Below are 27,946 nucleotides of genomic sequence, written 5' to 3' on the forward strand. Positions count from 1 at the left end.
CCTGCGGGCGACCGAGCTACGCTGTCATTCTACTGGGTTTCGAGACGATTACCTACGTATTTTCTTGGTGAGTAAAACCTTAAAAAAAATTATTATTAAGTATTTCCATTTAAACGCGTGTGTGTATTCCCACTCACAAACCTTGTTTTTTTTATTTTATTTACGTCGATCCTCGCGCTCGCTTTTGCAAGCATTACAAAGTTTTAAAGCGATGCTCGCGCAACCACAACGGAAACTTTTGCCGTGAAGGCCTCGTTATCTGGTGCAACAGGTCTACGACACGAGATGCAGTTAACTTTAGTGCTATTTGTTTTTGTATTCTTTTTAGTTTTTGTCGAATTTTAGAGCGTAACCATGTTTTGTTGTGTTGTCCTTTTTTAACGCAGGACTGGATCCCCCCCTCCCTAAGAAGGAGAAAGTAGCCTTGCCTGTCGCGGCTTTAGGCTCTGGGATTACAGCGATCGCCAGTCCCAACAGCCTTCGTCGAAACTGCCAGCGGGGATTCATGCTGTGTGCGTTAGCTAAATGCGGTACGAAGCTAAAATGATGCCGGTGAGTTTTATTTTATTTTCATGGCTACAAGTTTTAACCTTGTCCCATTGCGCAATCCCCCAGTTTTCGATATTGTATCACGCTGCGGCGCTATCATTGTGAATTACCTGGGCATTTAAATTGAGGTGGTAAGTTGATGCGGTTGCTACTTTGTGTCATTACTATGTCGACACAGCCGTCTGTTGTGAAGTTTATTGGCTACCATAGATGCTTGCGTTTGCGTTAGTGTGTTTCCCCCATGTGATTTTACACTCATACAAGACTTAGTCACCTATAAACCAGTCGTAATCTCAAGTATTGTCGGTATATAGGCAGGATTCACCTGTCAGTTCTTGGCTGGCACTGGACCTATCCTCAGCTCTGGACTCCTGCCATGTCAGCCCCATCATCTTCAACATCATCAGAGGTTCATTGCTTTTGCTGCAGTGCAAGGCTCTCTCTCTTTCTCAGCACTATCTTAGATGTGTGGATAGGGCAGCACACAGCAGTCTGCCTGCGTGTGTGCAGTGTAGAGAAACAACCTTCCTAACAAATAGAAATGGTGATTAATGAGTAACCCCCCCCAAACTAGTAAACATTTAACCCTGGCATATTTTCTAATTACCCAAATGTTTCATGGAAAATGGAGCTGCAACTAAGAAACAGTTTCCCAATCAGTCTGTGGATATTTGTTTTGATTCTTGCAAGCTGAAATGATTATAGACTTTTTCAATATTTTTTTCATAGCAAAATACAATACAGACTTTATAAACCAAAATAAGAAAACAATTAACCGTACTTCTCAAACCTTGCCCACTCTACCCCTGTAATACCAAATCAAGGATATGAACAGAGTTAGAGGTCACTGACATATTTTCTCAGTAAGGTATAAAAATAAATGGTAATTTTGTGACATACATGAAGTAAACTAATAACATTACAGTTAGGTGTTAGTAACAACAGTTGCCATGCTTTCAGCAGAGGATTTAAATGATTTCCAGGTAGCATAGGAAGTTATTTAATCTTTTATCAAAATAGTTTAGTTTTCTTTGTGTTATTTTATGAACAGACTGTTTTAGCACTGTCTACCACAATTTTCTTTAAAATTTACCATGTTTCATTAAAAATAAATTCTACTTTATTCATTCCCAATTTTGGGAGAAGAAAACTTGAGGTGGTAAGTTGATGCAAAATTGTTTAAGTAAAGTAGGATAACTGTAAAGTAACTACCATATGGCAAAACAAAACACCTCAGGGAAAAGGGATGATATAAAATAATATTAATAATAACTTTCAAAAAGTAGCTAAACCTGTTATTTCTATATTTTTTCCTTTAGTTTATGTCTTTAATTCTGATTTGAATAATTCAGATAACTATGATACATGGTCATATTTTCATTTTGTCTTATTGTGAACAGCTGATGACAGCTGTTCACAATATGTGTAGGATCTACTACTGTGGCCCTTCTCTCCTCAAACCTGTGCTACCTGTGTTCTTTCATTGAATTAATCATCTTAGCAGTGGAGAGAGTCGTGTTCGGACGACTCTTGTCTGGCGCATGACCTCAGTCTGCTACTGGCACATACTTGTTTGTTATTGCCAAGCTTGTTCCTAGTGGATACTGATATAAACTGTCACCCTTACATAACAGAGCTGTTTCTTTATTGGCCCTTAATAATTACCCCGTTTGCTCCATCTCTGTCACCTGAGGATATCTTTCTATGTCCTTTTGCTGTAAATAGGATACGGCTCCTGCTGCTCGCTGATAAACACAAACTGGTCTTTATGTAGATGTGTCTGATGTGAGGTATTGTTTTATAAATTACACCAATAGCCCATGACCCTGCTCGTGCAGGCTAGGGGCTTGTGGGGTAGTGAGAATGGAGTGTCGTAATTGCTTGCTGGGATGGTAAATAGGGGGTCACTGTTTCCTGAGCACAATGGGCTGCAGGGACTCTTTAGCAGTGTGCTGTGGTGGGTACATTGTGTGTGTTTGCCTGTGCTGTGCCAATACCCTGATAAGTGATGTTCACCATTAATTAAACCGTGGCATGGAATAACTCATTTACTCCTGATTTACTTTATCTCTCCTGAAACCAGCCTTTGTTCTGCACACATGAATTAATGTCACATTTAGGCTTGAATTCTCTGCTGGTTTATTAGCCCATATTTTCTCTTTGTCCACTTTTTGACAAGATTAATTATACTCTATTGACAACATAAAATAACAGAAACCAAGCTGGAAGAATACATTTTGTTTGTTTTGTTGTGGGTTTTTTGTGGGTTTTTTGTGTTTTGTGTTTTCGCTTCACATACCAAACACTTCCTCATTCCTCTCCCATGATGCATGTTGCTTCGATGTGTAGATTTTCAAACAGATACAATTTTGTGCACCTGGCTTACATTATTTAGTTTTTCATTCTTTCACTGCTCACATTTGTACCGTGTCTTGGTTCCACATCATCAAATCTCAGTGTGCCTAGACTTTATGGTGGTGCTTTGATGGTGGAAAAGTGAGCTAATGCTGTGGGAAGCCTGATTTTGCTGTATGTGTCAACAGAAACCTGAGCAGGCTTTCTCTTTGAGTGCCACAGGCTTTGTGTTTACTCTGTGGGAGAGTTGTGTTGGTTACATAAGCAGATAGTCACATGTGATAGACAAGGATGTTCATGTTTTGACTTTATCCTTAAGAAGAAGATTGATAGGAAGACCTTTGTTAGCTGAGAACAGTTGTGTAAAAACACAGTAGGCCTGTAATATTTTGTTTTTTCATCAAAGGAGTGCACAAAATAATTTCTAAGGTGAAGAGGAAGTTCTTGTGAATGGTTGAATGCTCTGGTGACCATGTTGTTTACAACCACAGGTCTTATAGAGAAGCTGAATAATCTTCTTGAATGCATACTGTTAGATTGTGCTGTGCACCAGTGCCTCAACAACAACTCTACATTCACCTGGTTTCTGAGAGGAATCACCTGAGCTGGTGTCAGATTACAGTAATTGAATACAAAGTCGCTCACTGGGAATGATCCATTTGAAAAGGATAAATGTACATTAAAGTGGTGCAAAATTTCAGTAGAACTCACTTTCACATTAGACAGTTCTCTAACTAATGTTGAGCTGCTGAATGAACAGGGAGGTCGTGTGGGGTATAGGTAACGTCAGGAAGCAAAATGTCCTTTTGTATAAATCGTTAATATAGCTGACCCCTATCTCAATGATAAGGGAAATGAATAAACAGGATGCAGTTCCTTTTTTTTGACACAGGATGTTTTTTGTTTGATGGCAAACATTCATTTTGCTTTATCACCAGTACGGTACATAGATTTATTGATAATGGTAGTTATGACATGTGTGAAGGAACAAAAGATTTAAACTAGAAGTTTTGGTCAGTTTTCACATTGCATTTACTTAACACGGGAAGAGACTAGCAGCGAAGCTAAGACTGTAGATAATCAGTGACATTCAGTAACTTCAAGGAGCAATGGGTGGAGAAAAAAAAATGGTGACAACCCAGATTGGGTGGATCCAGCTTTAAGGGCAGTCTACACAGGAAGCTATTTGTCATGCAATTGTCCCTGACGGTTGGTTGCTATGTAGATACCCCCTATATAATGTATTTACCACCCCATCATATATCAATCACTGGTATTCTTTGCTCTCAAAATTGAACAAAAGTTTAGCTCGGGAATCATCCACTGGCTTTTTGGTCTATCACTGCTTGAAGTTGATGAATACAAGAGATGCTCTTTGGTCTCTGGTTGCCAAATTCCTGCTAGTCATCTACTTTGTTAAAGTAGTCAAGTGTTGACCAGAGAACGTACAACAACTTCAAGTGTTGATGGGCAAAATAGCTGATGACACAAAGCTCTCCGTTATTTCCGTTGCTGCAGGGACTTTTTGGTGGAAACAAATTGTATAATTTAGTCCTGAAAAGTTCCTCTAGTAGCAAAGGTCTTCTGTACTGGTAAGACTACAGTCATTCACTCTGCTGCTTCACCAAGGTTTCATTTTTACATATGACTGATTAAAGGTCACAAAGGCATCATTCACTGCTACATTTTGAATCGCATTTGTTTTTTGCATAAAATAAGAGTTGATAAAGGGTAAGTTTTCTTGCAGTTAAATCCCACACAGTGGGCATTTTTATTCAGTTTTTGTTGCACTCTTCATATTTTAAGTATCTGTATTTTCTATAATAACTTTCAGGCTGTGACTAGTTCTCGGAACATCTTCATCCAAGAGTCATGAGGCATTGGAAAAGGGGGAAAAAAAGGATGCATCCTTTCCTTTCTGCTTAATTTTGACTCCCATTTCCCTTATCTCCCAGATAAGCCGAAAGTAGGAACTCTCTCATCACGTAGACCAAAAATAGAAGAGCATTGCAAGACCGCAGATTATGAAGTGATAGGCTAAGTACTGCAGTGCAGACATAGAGAAGAGGCTTTTGTGATGGAAGCTTTCTGCAGCTTCATGTACTGTAAAAGCTGCTCCCCCCTGAATGTTGCAGCTGAATAAGACTACTGTGCTTTTTGCTGTTTGTTACCCCTGACCTTTTCTCCCGTGCCACCTCATCCCTCTAATGCAACACAGAAAATGAGGGAGAGGGAACACGAGATGAAGAGATATAATGCATAGAGCTGTTTCAGTTTCATAGAGTTTTATGCTGCCTCGCCTTTTTGAAGAACTGCTAATCTGGAACTGTGTCAGGCAGAGAGAACTAAGGCACGCACACACAGGAAGATGCTGCTGCAGTGTCTTACAAACCTTTGCTAATTAGATTCAGAGGTGACTCCGTCAACAAGACTTAGTTGACTCATTCGCTTACTACAGCAATATCTGTAATTGAAAGTGTGTGTGGACAGAAGGTCCAGCACCCCTTAGGTGAAGTGCCCTCGGGCATACTTGAAGATATGGCTTCTGTTATCCTCTGCTGCTATCATACTATCCACTTTCCCAGCCACTCCATTTCCCCTAAGGCATTGTGTTACATGTTCCATATGTTTATAAGGAACTGGTATTGCGTCTTAATATATTTTTTTAACCTGTCGGGCAGTGTATCTTATTTATTTACTGATTTCATCCATATGAAATCAAGTCTTATACATGATTTTTTTTTCATAACAAATCTTGATAACAAATCTGATGTACTAAAGTATGACGCAGCTGTTCAGCTCTGTGTACAACTGGAAAGGGATGTGCTAACAGTTCTCTGAGAGAAATGTTAGATTAGATTAGATTAGATTAGATTAGATAGAACTTTATTAATCCCTCGGGTGGGTTCCTCTGGGAAATTCGATTTCCAAAAAAGCACAGCACCGACAGAAGTTACAGAGTTATACACACACACATATATATATAAATACAGAGACAATATAAATAAAATATACGAAGGGGATAAATAGAATAAATAGGAATAAAAATAAAAATACAAGTGAATTGCACATTTCAAGTATTGAGTCTATTGCACCGTTGACTATTTACAAAAGTATTGCACAAGGTATTGTACAGTGAGGTGAAGAGGCACTACAGCTTAGTTGTTCCCCCCTCCTTTGTCCTCCTGTTTCCTGTTTCCCCTCCCTCTCCCCTCCAGAGAGGAGTTAAACAGTCTGATGGCGTGTGGGACAAAGGAGTTTTTAAGTCTGTTAGTTCTTGTCTTTGGGAGAAGCAACCTGTCACTGAACAGACTCTTCTGGTTGTTAATGGCCGTGTGCAGAGGATGCCTGGCATTGTCCATAATGTCCATCAGTTTCTTTAATGTCCTTTTCTCTGCCACTGTCACCAGAGTGTCCAGCTTCATGCCGACCACAGAGCTAGCCCTCCTGATCAGTTTCTCCAGCCTGGATGAGTCCTTAGCACATATACTACTGTCAACTGTTCCTCCAACACTGAGGGCCAACCAATCCTGATGTTTTTCTAACTCTGTTCCAGCCGTCAGATTGGTTCAGCACAGCACTATTGTCATTGCCATTGGCCTTTCGTGCCAAAACGTGGATGGAATGAATTCTATTGACTTTATATTGACCGCGTCTCGTTTTTCTATCAAGGAAAATTTACTTTGTGAAAACTGTCTTTATCTTTTTTCACCTAGCCCTATCCGAAGGCTAACCATGTCCAGTGTTTCTGTTGGTTTTTAGTTGTGCTGATGTAAACAAAATATTGATTTTTGAAAAGTAAACAATCTGGAAGTGGAGACGCTATGCACGTTTTCATCCATCCATTTTCTTCCTCCATTGCACGAGAGATGGGGGTTACACCCCAGACAGGTCGCTTGTCTGCAGGGCTAACAGAGAGAAGAAACATTCTTGACTCTACTAGAGTATCTTTATATGAGGAGCAATTCAGAATAATGGCTTCATTTTTTATACTGGGCCCTTCTGCAGCTTCTGTCTGAAACTTTTTTTTTTCTCTGATTGGCTCCTCCTCTCAAACAGAACGCTTGACCAGCAGGTGGGTAGGGCTGCTGTTTAAGGAAATGCTGTGTGTCCAAGATGACCATATTAGGGATATCCAATTTCAGTGACACCCTGTAGAACCAAGCAGTAACAGCTTTTGACTCTGGGATTACTTATTTAAACAATGACCTTCTTGTATACTTGCTATGTTTAATTTGGATTTCTATAAGTGTGACAGTTAAAATACACGAGCAAGGAAAGTATTAATAGGTCCTTTTAATACTTCACCCATTAATAGTCATCAGGGGATGGGTGTGGGAATTTAACTTTGGTTATATGCTACTCTTTGCATTGACAGTACATGAGATACTGCGTTTTCTGTACTTGTCTATTGGAAGCTAATTATATAATAAATTCTCTGTGACAGGACTGACTTTTATTTGGTAGTAATTGTTATATTGCAGAGTCATTGAATTATAGTACAATCTCGTGTGTTATTCCCGGAAATTGGAAACTGCAGCGGCATGCAGTTTTGATCACTCTTAACTCAATATGTGAACAACTGCATCTGGACAATTACCTTAAGAGACTCTTGCAGGAGGATTGACCCTCAGATGGAGAGAGTGGATTTTCAAGGTGGGACATGAAGAATGATATGCTTTTAGGAGTCAAATTATCTAAGGAGTATTTTTCTAACTTCATTTTCCTTTGACCCGTCCTAACCTAACACATTGAACATCAAGAGACAAAATGCCTGTAAACTGTTCTCTCTGTTGCATGAACCTTATCTTAACAATCAGTGGGAGTGCCACAATCTCTCTCTCTCTCTCTCTCTCTCTCTCACTCACACACACACACACACACACACACACACGCACACACACACACAGAACATTCCTTTGTGCAATTGGCTACAGGTAGAGTGCTGATGTTTAAACTCAAGTCATCTCACAGTGCCCTGTCTGAACTGGAGAGGCTTGAAAAGCTTGTTCAGGTCTGCAGCCGGTGGCATCTGCTTTAAGGATCCAAATCACGCTGCAAAAGGCAAAGAAAATCAGCATTTATTTTTTAAACTTCATAGTTTGTCTGTTCAGTACACAGAATTTGACAGAATTGTCCTCCACCGCCCTAAAGGGACTGGAGCTCATTTAACTTGGATATAGGAGAATCGCAGACAAAGAAGCCACTTTCAGTGAAATAACCCAGGATAGCATATCTTTGATAGTTTTTTCCCCTCTGTCTTTCTGAACCTTTTAGCTCAAGTATTGCCAGCTGCAGTCACTCTCCTACTCTTAGATGTCTTCCTCTTGCAGTGTCTTTTGTCTGAGGTTTTGATGTTACAGCCTTTCATGTCAGAGAGAGACACAGTCTTGTCAGTGTTATTGCATCTTGAACAAAGGATCCTACGCCGACTCTTAAAATTGTGGCAGTTTATTATTATTTTTTAATTTTTTTTTTTTTTTTTTTTGGAGAATACATGGTCAGACTGTTTTGCACCTATTCACTGCAGGCCACTGTTCAACCTCCAAGAAAAAAACATGATCCTATAATATAGTAAGACATAATGGCCATAGCCTAGCTGCAAGCTAGTGTGTTTCAGCTTATTATTGTCCCCTGAGCCAGCAGGCTGTTAAAAGGCTATATTTTTATACAGCGGATTAGCGTAATCCCTGCGATAAAATGACCTAACCATATAGCTGCCCTGCTTTGAGGGTATCTACAGTGTAGACAGCAGTATTATGGCCATATTTCTTTGCATTGGCTATAATTGTCCGTTTGCTATTCTGAGCTGCCACATCACCCTCAAAACCCTGGGAGACAGGTTTGACTTAGCTGATGCTATGATGGAAATGGAAATCTTTTGCTATAATAGTGAGCCACAGCAGCCGAGGCAGCTTGTCCCTTCTCCTTCCCCAGGGCTCTCTAAAATAAAATAGGAAGGGAAGTGCAATTCAGCAATTGCCTCTCCATACCTAATAGAAAGCAAGTGGAGCATATTTCTGTCAAACATTGTCACATAAAATCATGATATTGCCAGCTCCCTTCGAACTATATAAAGCTACACAAAGCAGTATTTTCTGGTAGGCTGTTGAGCTACTGTTTGTCTATTTTGCATTGTACCTATCAGGCTGTTACTGAGCTACCTAATTTTACTTGCTGCTGTATCAATGAATATTTAATGAACACTCAATTTGTTTGGCTGAGTCAAACACCTACTTATGGTAATCTTGCCTGTCTGAGTAGGTACGTTTCTTAAAACTTGAAGAGGGTCTGCGGTGTAGTTGCTTATTGTTGAGTAGACCATAAATTATAAAGATGAAAACACTTTTCTGATATTTACTGCAGCACATAAAATAAATTCCTGTAATTTACCTTGCATGCACTGCTTTGTTTGTAATGAAAAGTCTACAAGACCTATCATTTTGAGACCTTAAAAGGTTTGCAAGGATCAAAGACAAAAAACGAATTAAAGGGAATGTGTTTCCACACGTCATTTTGAATGTTTCAAAGTTTCCAAAACAATATGAAAATTGGTCTCATAGATTTTTGTATTTGTATTTGTAGTTTATACAGCTTTTGTACCATGTGTGCTATATCATAGCGAATAAGCAGTGACCACATGCTTTAGGTGGATGAAGGTCAACTGCAAAGTGCTAAGTCATCTAGATGGATAGTTGAAGTGAATACTGGTGGTCTTGGATCATCAACTTTAGTGCTGCAGCAAACTGGATTTTAGTGGGGGCGTTGCCAGCGCCCGAGATTATATTCTCTTCCCATCTGTGGTTCTTTCTTTTCCTACTATCTGTCAGTGCTCTCTTTCACTCTCCAAATATTAATAGGTTCACTTTAGCACTTTGGATTTCTGGGAAGTTTTCATGATGTCACCGTCTCATTCTGAAAGATCTACGAATTGTTTTTTGAAATAATTTGATGAAGGCAGACTATATGAGTGATTTTAATTGTTTTAGCATGAATGTTTAAACTATTCTAATTAACAGACACAAAAAGCCCCCATTTTAGTTTTACTTTCCAGGGTAGTGTTCTGCCACAGAGGGTGGTCTTTGGTTAGAAACACAGCTTTCTGTTTACAGCTTTCTCTTCTCTACATTACTGACAGGCATGACTCACAGCTGATTTGCTCTATTCATGAGAATCTTTCATTTGCATCCCCATTGATTCTGGCAGTTGAGTCAGGTCCTCTGACTCAGGCCAGTGCCCGTTGATTCCACCTTCTGTGTGATAAAACAAACCTCTGGTTGTAGATGTTGCTTAGGAGATCTTCAGAGGGAGCGTTTCACCTGCCCACTCACTTAGTAAGCTTCATTTGAGGAAGAAAAGGGGAATAAAGCCCCTTATCCTAAGGCTGTTGCTCTTTGGCGCAGTACACACCACAGCTAAAAAGCAACCCAAATACTTTTGTTTCTGCACCAGCTGCTCTGCATGATTACCCCCTTCAAGTTTTTTGTGCCTGTGACCTAGCTGACCTCATGTTTCCACCGTAGCCCCCGTAGGCATGGCTATTCACAGCAACTCAGAGTACAAAAACCTGGCAGTGTAACCTGGAGGTTCTGGGCATTTAAAATAATACCGCTTTTACAGTTACACGCTTTTCAGGATACTCTGTCTGAAGTCACTGTGAAGGCATGACACTGTGCAAAAACCTGGGTTTGAAACAAAACAGTTCAGTATGTTCAAGGCATGCAATATCCTAAGACACCTTAGAAAATTGGTTTTATTGCTGCCTTATCAACTCCTCTTATGTGCTCATATTACAGATTGGGGGCATATTCCATTACGAGCCTTAAGCTTCTTAGCGCTTATCTTTTTATGAATGTATGATACTCGTACACTGACTTTTGATGTTTGTGTTTCCTGTCAGCGATTATATAGATTTTGGAATATCACAGACATTTCAGATGCATATTTTTTTAAATCATCTGTGAAGGCTTTTGTTTGACTCAGCCCTTCTTACTTTAATTGTTTTGACAATTGTTGCCTATTATAGCTATAAAGATGAGTAATATCCCATATAAGTATTGATTTTTAGAGTTTATTTTAAAAGGTTGTAGGTGACTGTCTGCATTTGGATCCTTGCTGATAGACAGCTCAATTTTCTGCTCAGTGTCAGTGTGTTTATTTTCTGCAGTAGCTGGAGGCATACAAATTCCAATTTATTACAAACTGCTTCATTGAGATTGCCCATTTCTGTGTAGATTGATATAAACCAGCCTTGAGCAGCTGTCAGTCACACACTTGCATAAGAACCTAGCGGTTTGCTCATTCAGAGTGCTTGACGGGGTTTTTTAGTGTGTTTACATTGGGATGGAGGGATCTCTCACAGTGGTGACAGCACTAGTTGGTGAGTGAAATGGAATTTCAAGATCTGGCCTCTGGTTTTTCTGTTGACACAGAGGTATGAGACCTGGGAAGCAGATCTGCTATCAGTGAAGCTCACATATTATACAGTCTATACAAACAATGAACCAAGAGGAAATTGGACACCAATTCCAGAGAACTTTTATGTTTACCTTACTTCTACTAACTCTAACAGGATCCTCTCGCTTGTGATCTTAATTAGCTCTATCTAATCTACTGGGTTATCTGCTTCTCTCGCCTGCTGTTCCAGATGTTCCTGACTGTATACCTCAGTAACAATGACCAGCATTTTACTGAGGTTCCTGTTACTCCGGAGACGCTGTGCCGGGATGTGGTGGACTTGTGCAAAGAGCCGGGGGAAACGGACTGCCACCTATCTGAGATGTGGCGTGGATCTGGTGAGTGACAGTGCTCTTTTGTTTGTGGAGTATCTGAAGGAACAGGAGTCGGTGTGTGGACACATTAGTTCTTATTTTATTTAGACAAAAAGTGCTTTTTCTCATGTTGACCACTTTGTGGTTTGTGATTAGCTTTGTAGTCATCTGCTTGGCAGTTTTTAAAGTGTTTGTCTCTTTTGAATCTACCATGCAAATAGCGTAGAGCCCTAATCTCTGCATCAAACACAAGCGCCTAAACATTTCTTACATCTCTCAGGTGGGAGGTGAGGAGTGACGTTGAGATTTCATGCCTGCCTCATTTTCACCGTTTCTAAGAGTCAAAGAGTATACAACATCAGAACTCAAGGAGCCAGGCTTCATAGCCGTTTCCATGGTGATACTGCCATAGTAGTGAAAAAGTGCCAATTATTGTGTTTGAGTACTTCCAGGAGTGGTCTGAAAGGAGATTGATGAATACTGAAGAGATTGTCTCATTTTGTACCCATTCACCACAGGCCACTTTTGAATCTCCTTGAAAACACAGCAGTGACATTTTGCATCCAAATTAGATGTAAAGTTATAAATTATATTTATAATATTTTACTTAACTGCTTCATTTTGCATTTCTACCATTATTAAAAGATCAGTTTCACTCACCTCTACTTAAGCATAATGTGTCAGCTCATCTGTGTAATGAAATGCTCAAAGACAATGTCTGAAGAACAGCTGATGAGCTCAGTGCCAAGAGGCATAATTGACAGCACGTTATAGTTGTTTCCCCTGAAGTCATTGCTTAGATAGATCAATGGCATGCAAACTGTGTTGACAAAATGAATCATCCTTCAATTTGGGTTAGACTGGATTCACTGAGTAAATGGCATGTGCAAACTTGACATGCATTCGTGTTTTAGCCAATCCAAGTGAAATATTATGAAAACTTGGGCTAAAATGTTTTATTTCGACTTGCAGAGAGACCTGTAGGTGATGGGGAGAGGATGCTGGATGTGCTCCAACGATTGGGACAGCACAGATCAGAGGTGCGCTTCTTTCTGCGTCACAACAGAGCTCCTAGCAGGGAATCAGGTAAGCAACTGTTTGCAATACACAACAGATAGTGAAAAGAGGCTTTAATGTCTGATACTGCTCACACACAAGAGTTATGATTGGGTGAGCACTGTCTCCAGAGGTGCCTGCTGTCTTTATAATGCCCTATTCACTCAATAAACACTATGGTATTTTTCAAACGTTTATCCAGAAGAGGGCTTTATATTTGGAGCCCTCAGATCCTTCATCCTTGCTGGAATCAGAGTGTCCGAGTCACACTATCAGAAGTCTGTTACTTTTCAATTTTCTTATTAACACAGAAAAGTCTAGTATTTTTTTCATAGACTATCCTCTCAACCCCGACTTGCATAACTAAGCCCTTTTTACCTCTCACAGCTTGAGTCTGGCCCAGGGATTAGGTGACTGTTTTCCCTTTGTGTTATCTTAGCCCGCTGTTGTTTTCCCACACTGAGAGCTTAGCTCTGATCATTATTTGCAACACAGCTCTGTATTAAATTTTTCAGTTACTGCATTTTTATGCGGGTTTATTTAGTCCTGTTGCCGTGTTTACATTAGTTACGGCAGTACGGATGTACTCTGTCCTGCCCTCAGGTTGCAGTTAGTTAAATGTTTATACTTCCCCGATACTGTTCGAGCATGCTCTTTTTATCCTCCGAGCATGTCGGAGGATAAAATGGAATGTCACCAATCTATTGGACTGCCAGTACATTTGAACTTCTTTTCATTAATCTAATGTTATGCCTGTGTCATGTCTGAGTAAGCAGCCACACTAATTATACTTTTTATAGACCTTTACTTTCAGCATAGCATAAATATGAAATGCAATCATTAACAAACAGGCACAGACAAAATTCTCAAGTTACTGGGCAAAAAAACATGATTAGTTTGAAGACTGCCCTAAACATGAATAATCTTACTTTTCTTCTATACTATTTTACTATAACACACAGACTCGGTAGTTAGTGACAAAGAACTAAACCTTAGAAAAGAAGGCCGAAAGAACTAAACCTTCAAAAGAGTTGTCACGCTTCACCAAATTCAGTGCCATGTGACAATAGTCAATGACACATAGGCAACAAAATGCCCCAGAAAATCATGGGTGTACTTCTGCTCTGTCATTGACTTGATCTATCTAAATGAAGTGAGGAAAATTAACGGAAAATTAATCACTGTGTGAATGTCTGAATGCTGTGACTATAACAGTTTGCGTCACTCTTGAGCTTAGCAGTGTCTTACATTCCCATCAGCGATTAACCAGCATCTATTAAACCAGTTATTTAGCTTCTGGAGCTGCAACCCATGAGGCTTTGATCTATGGGCTTGCATGAAGCTCTAATCGTGGTTGGTCAATCCTCTTTAAACCACATAAAGCTTCCTGTACTAACAATACTGAATGTTAAATTTGTTGATTTTCAGACATCTGTTTATAGCGATTAGTTTGTATCTAGCATGCATACTGTATGCTAGCAGTTAGACTATATAGTAAAGCTATTATGGGCTTTCATCATGGGATAATACTTTAGGGATAGGACCCAGATTATCAGACATGCATGCCAAATGCCAGTAAAACGGTTGGCTATATGGTTATATCTTCCTAGACAAGCATATATACATGCAGTAGTGTACCCACCCCACTAATAAGTCATTATTGATGAGGTTGAATCCCAAGAGATTTTTTACAAGTTACAAAAAGCACTGGGGTAAAGAAGTTAAAATAATTCAGCACTAGCCTCTCATTTTTTCAGCTGGTATACACCCTCCTCTATAGCATGTCAAGACAAACCTATAAATCTAAATGTGTATGACTGTTTGACACTGAAGGGCAAAAGGACAACAGGACGTTCCAGCCATTTTTTTTTTCTTGTTGATCCTTCATTTCTTTTAAGGTGGTCTAAATTTTAATGTCTGACGAAATCTCCACTTATTTTCATTACTTAGGAGGATCAAGAGGCTCAGATTCAAAGAGAAATGGAGTGAAGGGTCCCCCAGAGAGAAGGATGGAGAATGGGGTGAGTTATTAACTTTTTTTCTGACAAGTGGTTGAAATGGTTTACACTATTTTACATTCATTCACATTGAATGGTAGCTGATGTGAATAATTAGAAACATGTCAATTTGGAACAAAGTCTATTTTTTTTTTTTTTTTTAAATTTTACTAATAAGGGTCATGCATTTAGTATCGGCATAAAGTCTTCTCCCAAAATGTAATTTCTTTATACTTGACGAGTTGAAGTTAATTGTGTGCTCTGGGATACTGATTAGTTCCTTTCAGTTCTCACACCCTGCAGTGTTTTTCTGCAAAATTAATCAGTGCATCATAACATGGATATGACTGCAAAATGATTATTCCGCTGAGGATGTCTCCTTGGGGAATAAATATTGTACAATGAATTCTGAAATCTCCCCCCCCCCCCCCAAAATGCTTAAACTGCTCCCCCTTTTAAGGAGTATAACTGAAACTACATCTGATGTTTCAGTAATCTCCCCGCATATGTTTTGCATTTTTTACTTTAGGCCTCCTGTTGTAATTTTATTTTAGACTTTTATAATGGGAAAAATGCCTTCAGCTTGAATATATATTTAAAACATGAATGTGTTTCTTTTTGTTCTTTCTTTCTACACAGGTGGCAACGCCCCAGATGGACATGACGCTGGCTGAGCTACAAGAGATGGCTGCCAGACAGCAGCAGCAGATAGAAGCCCAACAGCAACTTCTTGCCTCCAAGGTGCATAAAAAAGTGCAGTAGAAAGAGATGGGTGTCTATAAGAGATTAAGGAGTTAAGTGGAGACAGTATTGAAGTCAGTACTGGACTAAAAATGAGTTCATTTAGTATATTAAATGAGTACATTCTATTGTACTTATATAATGCATGTTTATGTAGAGTTTGTGATAGACAGGTAAGGCATGGGTGGATGTGGGCATAGTTTCATTTGAGAAGCCTGAGACAGTTTACTGTCTCAGGCTTCTCACTCTGCGGGACACATCTGATATCTAAACTTGTTTTTTACTTTGCTCAGGATTGATTGACAAGAAGAAAGATATGATAGAAAATAGGTGTGATATAGTGAAATACTTAACTGAGTGCTTATTCCTTCCATGTTTTTTTTTTTGTTGTTTTGTTGTTTTGCGGAAGCACTTTAAAATGTTTTTGTTCTTCTGAATCACCCACGCAGTATATGCAGTTTTATAGTAACTTTAAAAACTTTGTGTCTTCTTTTACTTCCTTAAATATGCTCCTAGGGCTGTGGTTTAGGTCCTTTAGGCATTTAAGCATTCACTTCCAAGCACTGTGTATACATCAGCACAGTATAACAAGTCCAGGAATGTGACTTCCAAGCAGTCAAGTACAAGCATTACATGTATACTTGATTGCTTGGAGTAAATAAAGGGGCATTGTCGTCATCATCACCTGACCCGTGGCTGGGATGTGCTTATCTTGGAACCTGCTGGGAGAGCTCTGTCATGTTTACAATATACCATGTGACACCTGAAGAGCGATGATTGATTCTGAAACCAACCAATTTTTAAATACCATTGCTAACATTTAAGCTTTCTGTAGTCAGAATTTGTTTGATTTTTTTTTCTTTTTCTTTTTTTTTGCTGGATCCAGTGGAAGTAATGCAAACTATCTCCCTCTCAAGCTCCCTCCCCCCCTTGATTTGTTTTCAGTACTTTCCACAGTTGCATCTGTTTCTGCTATTTAACTACCTGGGAATAGCTTCCCAAGGCTACCAGGGAAAGCAAGTTCCTGATTTTCATTACAGCCAAGGACTTGTGGCAGGAAGTATTTTGCACTGAAAGCAAGGGTTATAGGCAAGCCAGTTATCAGTGACTTCATTTTATTTTCAGTAGCATTGCATTGTGCGAACATCATAGAAGGAAAAATGTACCTATTGTCTGTTCAGAGGAAGATGAACCAGGAAAAACTTCTATCAGTGGCCCTTATATGTGTAGCCCACAAACATTTAAGCACTGTACATAGTGCAGTCATGCATGAGGAGGGATGTGTTTGTTTAATTATATATTTTTTTAACAAGTGCTCTGCTTCCCCTTTGCTCTTTCTTGTCTCTAGGAACAGCGGCTGCGCTACTTGAAGCAGCAAGAGCAGCGTCAGCAGCAACAGGCATCTGAGCAGGAGAAGCTCCAGCGCCTCAGAGAGAACATTGAGAATCAGGAAGCTCGGCTCAAGAAGGTCCGGGCCCTCAAGGGTCAGGTGGAACAGAAACGTCTCAGCAATGGCAAACTGGGTGAGTTCGTTAACTTTGAATTCACGACTGGATGCCTGCTAAGAGTATGGTGTGAACCATTAAAGTTTGAAATTTATTTTGGATTAAGATGCGCTGTATTTCTGTGACGGACTGTCAACATTATATTGTTTGTCTCTCTTTGCTTTCTTTCTTCTTACCTCTGTCATCATCACGCTCAATCCCTCTCCCTTTCCAGTGGAGGAGATAGAGCAAATGAATAACCTGTTCCAGCAGAAGCAGAGAGAACTAGTGATGGCTGCGTCCAAGGTGGAGGAGCTCAACCGGCAGCTGGAGTTGCTCAAAAATGGCAAAATGGATAACTTCCATGACAACCAGAGCTCAGTTGCAGAGCTGGACCGCCTCTACAAAGAGCTACAGGTGTGAAGTAATAAAGGAAAATTCAAGTCCAAACATATTACTTGTTTAAAATTAGCACAGTTTTTGATTTGTGTTTGTGCTGGTTGGTCAGCTGAGGAACAAGCTCAACCAGGATCAAAACTCAAAGCTCCAGCACCAGAGAGAAAGTCTGAACAAGCGCAACCTGGAAGTGGCTGCTATGGACAAACGGATCAGTGAGCTCCGAGACCGGCTGTGGAAAAAGAAGGCAGCCCTGCAGCAGAAAGAGAACTTGCCCGTAAGTATTATTGCACCAAAACTACATAAAACAACAACAAACAAATAAACAAAACAAAAAAACATCGCTTTAATTGTTATATGGCACCCTGACAATCTTTCAGGGTACTAATTTTAATTTCTGGTACTAACTAGTAGAAATGCTTTTGATCAGAACTCCCCCTAGTGGCCTTGTGATAAAAAGCTGTTTGTATCTCTACGTCTGACATTCTGAGCTCAAGCTTCTCACACTTTCTTTCCTCTGTTTGGAGATGGTCAAGTGACGCTCCCCCCCACCCCTCCTCACTCACTTAGAGCAATCAGTTCCTATCTGTCTTTTTCCAATATTGGATCTTGGTGGGAAAGGAAGGTTGTTCTGATCATATAAAGGAATTGAGTTTGATTTTTCACTCCCACTCCTTCACTCGGTTGTGTTTTCAGTCCCATTTGACAGAAACAAAGCCAGAAGATGAGAGAGGAATAGTATGTGCAGACTTCCTATCACAGACACGCAGGAATGTCAGTGAAGATACTATCTGTTTCTGGTGGGGCTTATAAACATGAAAAGTGGAAGAATTCAGTTGCCTTTTTAAACCGTCTTTTATGCAAACATTTATGGCAAGATTCAACACACATTAAAAATCAGAAGGCTGAGTTAAGGCAGTCTGTGGTGGTAATCCTGTTTAGTGTTGAGGTATCAGTTCTGATCTCAGTCTCTGGTGTCTTTCTACTCCCCTGTTGTTATGTTTTATCTGTGTTTTTAGATTCAAAATACAGCCTCGTGAGTATTTGGTTTGCAGTATTTACTCAGCCAAAACAGTGTTGAAGATTAAAAGTTAAAACATAAATAATACATTTTAGAAGGAAATTTAAATCTGTTTTAATTGTTTAGATAATGAGCAACTCGTGCCTTACTTTATAGCCTTCTGGCCTCTTTATTTAATGTCATATGTAATAAAGGAGAAGCAGTACATAGAAAGGTGTTTATGTGTGCATGTGTGTTTGAGAGGAAAGCTTGAATAGGGGCTCGTGAGGTGATTTACCCACACCCTGCCTAGAATCATAATGAGTGAGCCTTTTTCTCACCAGCACAAAGACACACTCCATCCAAGCTGCTCTCTCCTCCTACTAAACAGCAAGCGTCCGGCTAACATCACCCAGCAAACACGTCTGAACATACTGACCAAGAGGTAGTCTGAGAGCTGCCAGCTGAGAGTCATCTCACACCATCTTAGTCACATACTTCAGAAAACAGTGAAAAGGGCCAATACTGGATAGGGGGGGAAAGGGGGGATTATTTGGTATTTTGAACTTCTGTTGCATGTTTGTGCTTTTGTTTTCTCAAGAATGGCTATCCTGGTAAAGAGAGGGCTTCAAAAGAAACACACCTTCAGGTAACTAAACTAGTATTGCAGCTATACATACGTACCTGTTTGATTTCTAAACTGAATGTGATTTGGCTTCAGACTTTGTTAGTTTTTGCATTTGTTTAACTTTTGTTGCTCCATTCATTTGATGGATAAAACCTACAATGATCATTTTTTTTAAAGGGAAACGATATAGGACCAGCTTTTGTTGAGCTGTAAGAACTCGTGCCAACTTATAGGTGAACATTGATCAGTCAGTTTTCTAAATGTGGATAATTTTTTAAAAAAAGGCATGAATTGCTGTGTTTATATTGAAGGTGCTGTCCTAACTTAATAAAGCAACAACATTTAGGAGACTGCTGCGCTGCTCTGGAGTCATTAGATCTTAAAGTGTGTGTGTGTGTGTGTGTGTGTGTGTGTGTGTGTGAGAGAGATAGTAGTTCAGCAGTAACTTAACAGCCATTGCTGAGAAAGTAACTGGATATCTATGAAAGTGTTTTAAGACACTAAGGTTGGAGATGTCAGTCGGTTATTCCAGCATTTTTGTTCTAGATTATAACACCTGCTCTGCTGCACCTATTCTTGGGTTTTTGCCTTCTTGTGGCATTTATCAACATTTGTTTCTATATGACAAATCCTACACACTTGGACTCCTTGTCTGGCCATCTTTCGGTTTATACACCACCAACTGGCATAAATACAAAGGTCCCACACTAAGGTTCTTGAGAGTAAACTTCACAAAACAAATGATCATTCTGAAAAAGGCTGAACACTTCCTTGCTCACAAGAGTTAATCCATGTTTGTTTTGTTTTTTTCTATCTTTGAGTGGGGAGGAATAAAAACATGGCCTGCTCTGGCACCACGCACAGGCTAAAGTGAACTTTTCACCCACCAAGTAGAAAAAACTTGTATAGGAGAATTTTCAAGTTTCCCATTTTTTTTCATCCACTGTGTATTTGTTTAAGTAATCGACTTAGGTGCCTTTCATTTTTGAAAACTACATTTTTCAAAATTGTTGTCAGCGTGTTTTCTGTGGACTCATTTCAGCAGTTTACAGTTTTGATTACCATTCTGTCATTTATGTTAATTTGTCTAAATATTGTATCCCTTTCTGTGGTTTACTGTAATACAGGCTCTTTAAATTGCTCTCACTAACCAGTCTTCTTTTTACTTTCTCTACCCTTTCACTGTACAGTTGCCCTCCGATGCCCAAGCCGGACAGCAGTCGGGTCCGTCTCGTGTGGCAGCGGTCGGTCCGTACATCCAGTCGTCCACTATGCCGAGGGGCCCAGCGAGACACGATTTGCTTGTAAAACCTGCCTACCCAGACGGCACTGCCACCCTCCCAGCCCACGAGCCACAGAGCAAAGCGGGGACAGGTGAGCACCCAGACTGTGCAGTCTGAAGTGCTGCTGCTCTTAAAAGTTTTTCCTTTTCTGATTTTGACTCAAATATCAGGCTGTCATCTTTACATCACCAGCTAAATTATGTTTCTTGGTTTTTTTTTTGTTTTTGTTTTTTTTTCAGTTAAATACGTTTTGTTAATTTCAGCATGATGATAGGTAAAAGTCTTTTCACTCTTCAGTAAAGGAGTAGAAAAGTGCTGTATAAAGAGCAGTTCGTTAACCATTTACCATTTACAGCAGGAGCAAAGGAGTCTGGGACACCTGCTGGTTGTGATGTCTTTTTGAGCTCAGAAGGTAGCTAGTTACTGCCTGGGTGCTGTGCTGTGATCTAGCATGGCTTAGCCTGAGCTTCATAGTCTTTTGTTTTTTTGGGATGTTTTTTTTTTTTTTATAAAACACTTTTTTAGGTTTTGAGTAAAGTAGTTTGAGTTTTTGTTTTGCCAAAGTGTGTCTCGCATGCCTTTCTTAATATAGATTCAGAAACAGCTATACAGAAAATTATTTATACCATAAGAAATTAAAACTCCAAACAATGCTACTTACCTTTATTTTATTAAGGCTGCAAATTTGTCCCTAATGTAGTTGCTCCTGTGCTGCTTTAAAATCAATCTGTTTCACATCTTGTTACATGGTAAACTGGGGACAGCACTAAGGTATGTTCTATGTAATGGAAGTGAAAGTGTGATCCAACCAATGAGACCAGAGCAACATATTGTTCTTTCTACCATCCTCCACACTGTAATTCCTTCTTATGCGCTTCATCTCTATCTTGTGGGATGAGAGAGTTACTCTCTCATCCTAAAACTGGTCCGTCAGTAAGACTTTGTGCCAGCAGTATGCTTCAGGTTATTAAAAATGAATGATCCAACACCAAAATTAGTCATTACAAAACAACAACAGAAGAAATCGTCATCTCATGTTTTGCTATTTAAAGCAATTTCACATACCAAAAGTGAACGGAACAGGCATCTCTCCAGTCTGTTGTGTTGTTGCATGCAATTATTTCTGCATGCTGAGTTGATTTGCAGTATGGAAAGAAGAGAGATAGGGATGGGCGGGGATGAGAAGGGATCTGCTCTTTCTATACACCCATTCCCATTTCCTCTCTATCAGGGACGTTGTGCACAGTAACAGGCAGGCTCCTGGGGGTTGTGCTGTGGTCTGCATGGACCCTTGGGGGGCCCAGACTGGGCCCATCCAAAACCATGTTTAGAACCAGAGGAGATCTGGAGCTTTAAGGCTACTTTGTTTTTTGTTTTTTTTGTCTTTCGAATGCATCTTCCTCAGAAGCCATGTTCTTGCTTAAGCCTCTGAAAGAGCTGCGGGCTAAAAGAAAAGGTACACACTTGTGTTGTGTGTGTGTGTGTGTCTGCACATATGCGCTTCCCGATATCTTTGCTTAGATGTTTTCATTTTTCATGACTGTTATCTTCACCAAAAACGAGTTTTTTATCATTTTCTTGCTGGATCGTTGATCCCGTTTGCTTGTTTTGCTGCTGTTTGTTAAAGCGTGCTTGTTGAGTTTCCTCCTCAGTTCTTTTTCTGCAGCTCTAAATGGGTCAGTTGGAACAAACACATAACCTTCACTTGAACTGACATCCTGGGTGGACTGTGACCAACCCAATCTGGTCTGGACTGGTCTAGAAAAATATATGGGGCTGTTGGTGTATTGGTACAGCCCTTCTTCTAATGGACCATTTAACTAAAGTGTGTAGAAACTGTGACGGAAGTCATGGTTTTGCTATGTGTTGCTACTTTTGCTAGTTGTAAGATACCCCTCCATGCTTTTGTGGAAATCTGACCAGAGATTTTCGCAGACATGGAAGCAAATGAGCAAATGAAGAGCAATGCAAAATGCCACAAAATCTGTTGTTTTTCAAAAAAGGTTTGTTATGTATGACACTGCACAACACAAAGCTCTATGAACTTTGTGTTTATAATGAATGAATTTCTGTGTTGATTCTTTAGTTCATTATTTCTTTAAAAACCGATTGCATCTCATTTTATACTTTATCTTCTCTGTCCTCTTCTGCTGGCTCACCAGGCCTTCAGCCAGGGAAACTGGCAGAGTGGAGTTCTTCAGGTCCAGAGCCCAACACCAATGGTCACGGTTCTGCTTCAACACTGCCACGAATGAACTCTCACTCCAGCTCTAACACAGACCAAGGTAAAGACACAGGCACATACTGCACACGTGCAGAAATAAAGTGTAATCCCTTCCTGTTCCTATAAAACAAGATTTTTTTTTTTCTTTTATTTTTTTCCTCAAACTGTGTTGAAACTAATTTCTTCATCATCTTCTCCGTTTGTTTTGTGGCTAGATGATTCAGAATTGAAGAGGGACAGGAAAGTGCGTCCATATTCCATGTTTGAGCCAACAGAGGCTCCGGCTACCTCCCTCCGCAAAAACCAGAGCAGTGATGACCTTGTCAGGGATGCTCAGGTGAGGGGGAATGAAAACACACTTTTTATATCATCATGAGAAAAAAAAATACTAGAAAGATTTGTTAATACCTGTAGAAAAAACCCTAGCTTATTTACTATCTTTCTCTTTCCTCAACTTCCATCAGTCGGCTCCCAAAGCTCCAGTCAAGGTACCTCCCCCTGTCCCCAGCAAACCGAAAGGCCCCGTTATTGTTCCCTATGGCAAACCAAGCCTCAACACAGGCACCTTCCCTAAAGCCAAGCCCCACAGCCAGCAGCCCCACACCGCCCAGAGCCGCAGCCCTCACCCACCGTCACAGAGCCAGACACTCCCTCTACCCTCCAAGCAGGACACTCCACCTGCAGCCACGGTACGGCCCTTCACCTCAGACCTCCCCTCCTCCAAAGAAGCCAACCTGAGTAAACCGCAAATCGTAGCTGCCAGCTCCATTTACTCCATGTACACACAGCAGTCGGGTTCAGGAAAGCCTTTCCTGCCTGTTGTGCAGGGTTCTCTCAACAGGGCTCAAAACCGCACCAACGGATTTGTCAGTGGTAAGAATATACATTAAGCATCTTTGCATACACAGTTGATGTAGATGGATTCATATATAAAAATTGAAAAGGAAGTTTATCAAAGTCCTGAATCTGTCCTCAGAATCTTTTTGTATTCCACACTAACTCTGTAAAATAATATAGCCCATTCATTTAATGAGGAAGACGAAACGGGAAAAAAAACCCTACTTGTTGTAATTAATGAATTAAAATAAATACAAAAAATAATCAAATACATTGTTATTATGAATTGCAACTTAATAATAGAAAGCATAATGATTATGCTGTGACATGGTGAAGGCTGCTGTAAAGAAGCTCCATCCTCTGAATATCAAGTTAGTAGAAGTAGAAGGGAGAGAAGTGGTGAAATGTGTCCAAAAAAGAGCTATGCACCAAAAAATTTCTTCTTTTTTTCTCTCTCGCTGTCTTAAACACTTGTTTCCCGTTTTTTGTTTGTAGTGTATCGTAAACCACTGATCTCCAGTGGAGGCTCCCCACATCCAGAGAATCCATACTTAGAGCGTCGCTCCCCAGCCCCAGAAACTGAACTTGACAACAATGGAACCAACAACACAGGCTCCAGCTCATCTGAGGGGCAGCAGCCAGAGACAGAGCGCATCCCCCGGCCACTCAGCCCTACCAAGCTGCTTCCCTTCATTTCCAACCCCTACAGGCAGAGCGATGGTGACCTGGAAGCCCTGAGAAAGAAACTCTACAATGCCCCTCGGCCTTTGAAGAAACGCAGCTCCATCACTGAACCAGAGGGTCCGGCAGGGCCCAACATTCAGAAACTCCTTTATCAGAAAACTACCCTGGCAGCTATGGAGACCACTGTGAACACACCAACCACTCCCACGTTTACTGGAGAAGCAGCGAAAGCGGTGGAAGGATCAGCCGGACCACATGGTCCAAGCCTTCCGACTGGCACCGAAAACTACCCATCAGAGAGAGGACAAACTCAGGAACCCTCACAGACCACAGGTATCAACACTCCACTCCCAGCCTTTACTGAACAGCCCTACACACCACCGGCCATCCTGGAGACTGAGGAAATTATTCCCCCTCCTCCACCATCCCACCCAGCCCCAAGGCCAGATGATGCTCTTTTCCCACCGCCACCACCTCCTGGTCTGGAGGACACAGAACCTAGTTTGCCCCCTCCACCTCCAGAAGGCTTCCTGGAAGAATTCCCCCCATACCCACCACCTCCATACCCCAGCGGAGCAGAGCAGGACAGCTTTGGAGAGGACACCTTCAACATGAAAGCACCTGAGGTCACTGGACAGGTCACTCTGCCACCGGTATGAATCTTAATCTGTAGAATCTCAATTATAACATGGCTGTTAGCTGTTTGTTTTTGAAAGAAGAACTAGTCATTGCAGTCCACAGGAGACACTACCTGTGTTTGTATTTGTGCTGCGTGCATTTTGTAAATCCTCTCACATGTTTGTTAGGGGCACATCATGAGTTACACTTGGCCCTGCTGAACACCAGTGACCTGCTCTGGTGTTATATAATTGAATAATCACCATCAAGTACTGCTATTGTTTCAGGAGAAAATGGGCTTCATTCTGCTCTCTTTAAGCCGATATCCACCCCGCTTTGCGCAGTTTACACATTCTCTTAAAAATAAACACCAGTTTACTTTTTCTTGTTGCTTAACTCCTTAAGCGGTTTTGATCTTAAGGTAGCAGGTTGTAACACTGAGAAATCAGTGTTATGACCCATTTTCCAGCCCAGTCCCCTCCTTTTGTCACCTCAATTTGAAAGCTAAAGAACCTTTTTTCCATATCGGGTTGCATAATCGTGGTATTGGAGGAATTAATTAGTTTTTTTCAGCTTGCGTTCATAAACTGGATTAGCTCGCTGGAAGCACAAGTCCCTCATTTGCTTTAAGCCCACACTGAGGGCAAGAGCAAGTGGACGTCTCCTCTCTCTGAGATTTATATTTTTTTTCTGTGCTGTTCAAGATCGTTTATGTGTATGTGATACACTATTATGGTTGTGTCTTTAGGGAAAGAGGACCAATCTGCGCAAGCCTGGTTCTGAACGTATCGAGCACAACATGAGAGTCAAGTTCAACCCACTGGCTCTGCTGCTGGACTCTTCTCTGGAGGGAGAGTTTGATCTGGTTCAGAGAATCATCTACGAAGTAAGAAATCTCTCCCACAAGCTTGTTATATATTATATTGTCACTCCTGCTGGTAATCTGCTCTGGTATTATACTAGTATTTCACTTCTTGTGGTTTTTGAATCACAGGTGGAAGATCCAAGTCAGCCCAATGATGAAGGCATCACTGCTCTACACAACGCTGTCTGTGCCGGCCATACGGAGATCGTAAAGTTCCTGGTTCAGTTTGGTGTCAATGTTAATGCCGCTGATAGTGACGGCTGGTAAGTTCATGCTCGCTGCTGAGCACATTCATTTTATTTTTGCTTTACTGTTTTTCTTTTTTCCTAATACGTGTCACATTTTCTCCTCTTTGTTTTTCCATTTTTTTCTTTATTTTTTCAATTAAAATAAATAGGACACCTCTTCACTGTGCTGCATCCTGCAACAATGTGCAAGTGTGCAAGTTCTTGGTGGAGTCTGGAGCAGCAGTGTTTGCTATGACTTACAGCGACATGCAAACGGCAGCTGATAAATGTGAAGAAATGGAAGAAGGCTACACCCAGTGCTCTCAGTTCCTCTATGGTCAGTAAAAGCTGTTTTGTCTCTCCATTATTGTTTCCTGTCTTGTGAATGTTGTTTTTTTCCCCCCTCCCTCTTTCAACAAAAACTCAGTGTTTAAAATGTCATTTTTCCTCAGGCGTGCAAGAAAAAATGGGTATCATGAACAGGGGTGTGGTCTACGCCCTTTGGGACTACTCTGCTGAAAACCCTGATGAGCTCTCGTTCCACGAGGGAGACTGCATGACCATCGTCCGCAGGGAGGACGAAGATGAGATCGAGTGGTGGTGGGCGCGCATGGGCGACACTGAGGGTTACATTTCCCGCAACCTCTTAGGGGTGAGTTATGAATCAGCGTATTATCAGTGTAGTATTCTAGGTGTTAAAATGTGGATTATTAATATGTTTTTTGTGTTGTCCTCTACAGCTCTACCCCAGAATAAAACCAAGACAGAGGACGCTGGCTTAAAATACAGGAATCCCTGCACATTTCCACTCTGGCAGAACTTTGAACACACACATATGCACAGGCTTTAATAGACTGGTGAAGAAAAGGACACCTTGTGAGATGATAAGATGAGGACAGACCAAACAATATGAAGGATCAAATGTTTCCGGCACTTTTCTGTATCGACAAAAGAGAGGGAGTCACCCTTTCTTATTTTTTTCTTTTCCTTTCTTCTTTTTAATTACAGGTCACACTGTGTACTGTGTGCTTATGACACTAAAGGCTTTCTTTTCATTTATTTCCACTGCTTTTGTATTTAGTGTCTGGAATGTTGTTTGATGTCACAGTGGGATGTAAAAGGAACAAACAGTATTTTTTATTCATTGAAAGTGATTTTTACACATTGGAGTAGTCTTTTAAATCTTATGTCTGGAATACTGGTTATTTTTTAACAAACCCTACGACTCTGTGTTGCATGAGGTTAATGAGTGGAGGGTGATGATGATGCTTTTGAAACACTCTGTTACTGTGACAATCTTTCAGGGCGTATTTGTCATCGCCTGTGTTAAGTCACTGTGCCTCTGTACAACTGCCCTGGAGCTGTAAAGTTTCGGCCGTGACCACTGCTGTTCTGGCTAAACAATTAGAAGAAGAAATAACAGCTGGGGGGGGGGGGGGGGGGGAATACAGCGCCGAAGCTGTTTGCTTTATCTCTTGCTGTACGTTCTGTGGTCAATGACACCTCAAAAGCTGGCTTGCTTTCCTGCAGTTGCACGTGGTTGAGATGCCACAGATGATGTGTATACATGTGTTTCTGTCATAAAAGTTAGCTAAATGTCACTGTAGTAGTTATTTTATTACAAAACTTCATAAGAGGCTGTCTGAGGACACAGGAGAATAACATGCAGTATGAGTTTGATACAGCCATTCTGTGAAGACAAAGCTGTCACAAACCTTTTCCAAGTAAAATCGATTCCTAAAAGCAAAAATAATTAAAATAAGATGTAGCTTGAAATATCTCAAGACTCAGCTCACCACATATCAATCAGTGCTGATGTATTTATTTTTTTTGTTACGTTTTTTTTCCCTTAGCCATTTTGTCAGAATTGTAACCACATATGTATTGTAGTATTTCAAACATTTACAATAAAAACTTTGTACTAAGTCGCTCTAATGTAATTTCTTTTCAGGTGTCTTACAATCAAAAGGAATCAAACATGAATTAACATTAAGCCACACATTTATATGCACAACAAAAAAAATTATATAATCAGTGTGGGGGGAAAAAAATTCTTATGGCCTTGTTACAAGTTATTCGCTGCCATCTGCTGGACAGTAGTTGACACTACATAGTGATTTTCTCGTCTTCACGGGCTCTGTTAGTCATTATAAAGCGTGGACACAAGATTTGAAACTGACGTTAACACAAGTATGTGCAGTGGTAAATAGATGAAGGATGAGTAACTTTCG

At 40.5% G+C, this 27,946-nt stretch overlaps 1 protein-coding gene across 2 annotated transcripts; it reads left to right on the plus strand.

Annotated features, from left to right (window-relative positions):
* Window positions 1-27,583, plus strand: LOC146619945 (apoptosis-stimulating of p53 protein 2-like). 2 transcript variants are annotated; one of them, XM_085369843.1, is made up of 20 exons: window positions 1-67; window positions 387-552; window positions 11,552-11,699; window positions 12,648-12,761; window positions 14,682-14,752; window positions 15,368-15,469; window positions 16,818-16,992; window positions 17,189-17,370; window positions 17,462-17,626; window positions 18,951-18,998; window positions 20,168-20,351; window positions 22,423-22,545; window positions 22,700-22,821; window positions 22,949-23,357; window positions 23,817-24,658; window positions 25,372-25,509; window positions 25,618-25,751; window positions 25,886-26,052; window positions 26,168-26,367; window positions 26,456-27,583. In XM_085369843.1, exons 2-20 carry the CDS (start codon window positions 526-528, stop codon window positions 26,495-26,497), a joined length of 3,393 nt encoding a protein of 1,130 aa, XP_085225969.1. In that variant the 5' UTR covers window positions 1-67; window positions 387-525; the 3' UTR covers window positions 26,498-27,583. The 2 variants fall into 2 exon arrangements, with proteins under 2 accessions (XP_085225969.1, XP_085225970.1); XM_085369844.1 differs by lacking the exon at window positions 18,951-18,998.
* The last annotated feature ends 363 nt before the right edge of the window (window positions 27,584-27,946 follow it).

The sequence above is a fragment of the Diplotaxodon limnothrissa genome, linkage group LG13, assembly GCF_057381915.1.
Source record: "Diplotaxodon limnothrissa isolate DT_005_m linkage group LG13, D_limnothrissa_male_GT1.1, whole genome shotgun sequence".
Classification (NCBI taxonomy): domain Eukaryota; kingdom Metazoa; phylum Chordata; class Actinopteri; order Cichliformes; family Cichlidae; genus Diplotaxodon; species Diplotaxodon limnothrissa.

Coding starts and splice junctions, on each gene's coding strand:
- LOC146619945 (XM_085369843.1), top strand. CDS start 526: ATGCGGTACGAAGCTAAAATGATGCCG. Junction 17,627..18,950: donor AGCAGAAAGAGAACTTGCCC/GTAAGTATTATT, acceptor TGTTTTCTCAAG/AATGGCTATCCTGGTAAAGA. Junction 18,999..20,167: donor CAAAAGAAACACACCTTCAG/GTAACTAAACTA, acceptor TTCACTGTACAG/TTGCCCTCCGATGCCCAAGC.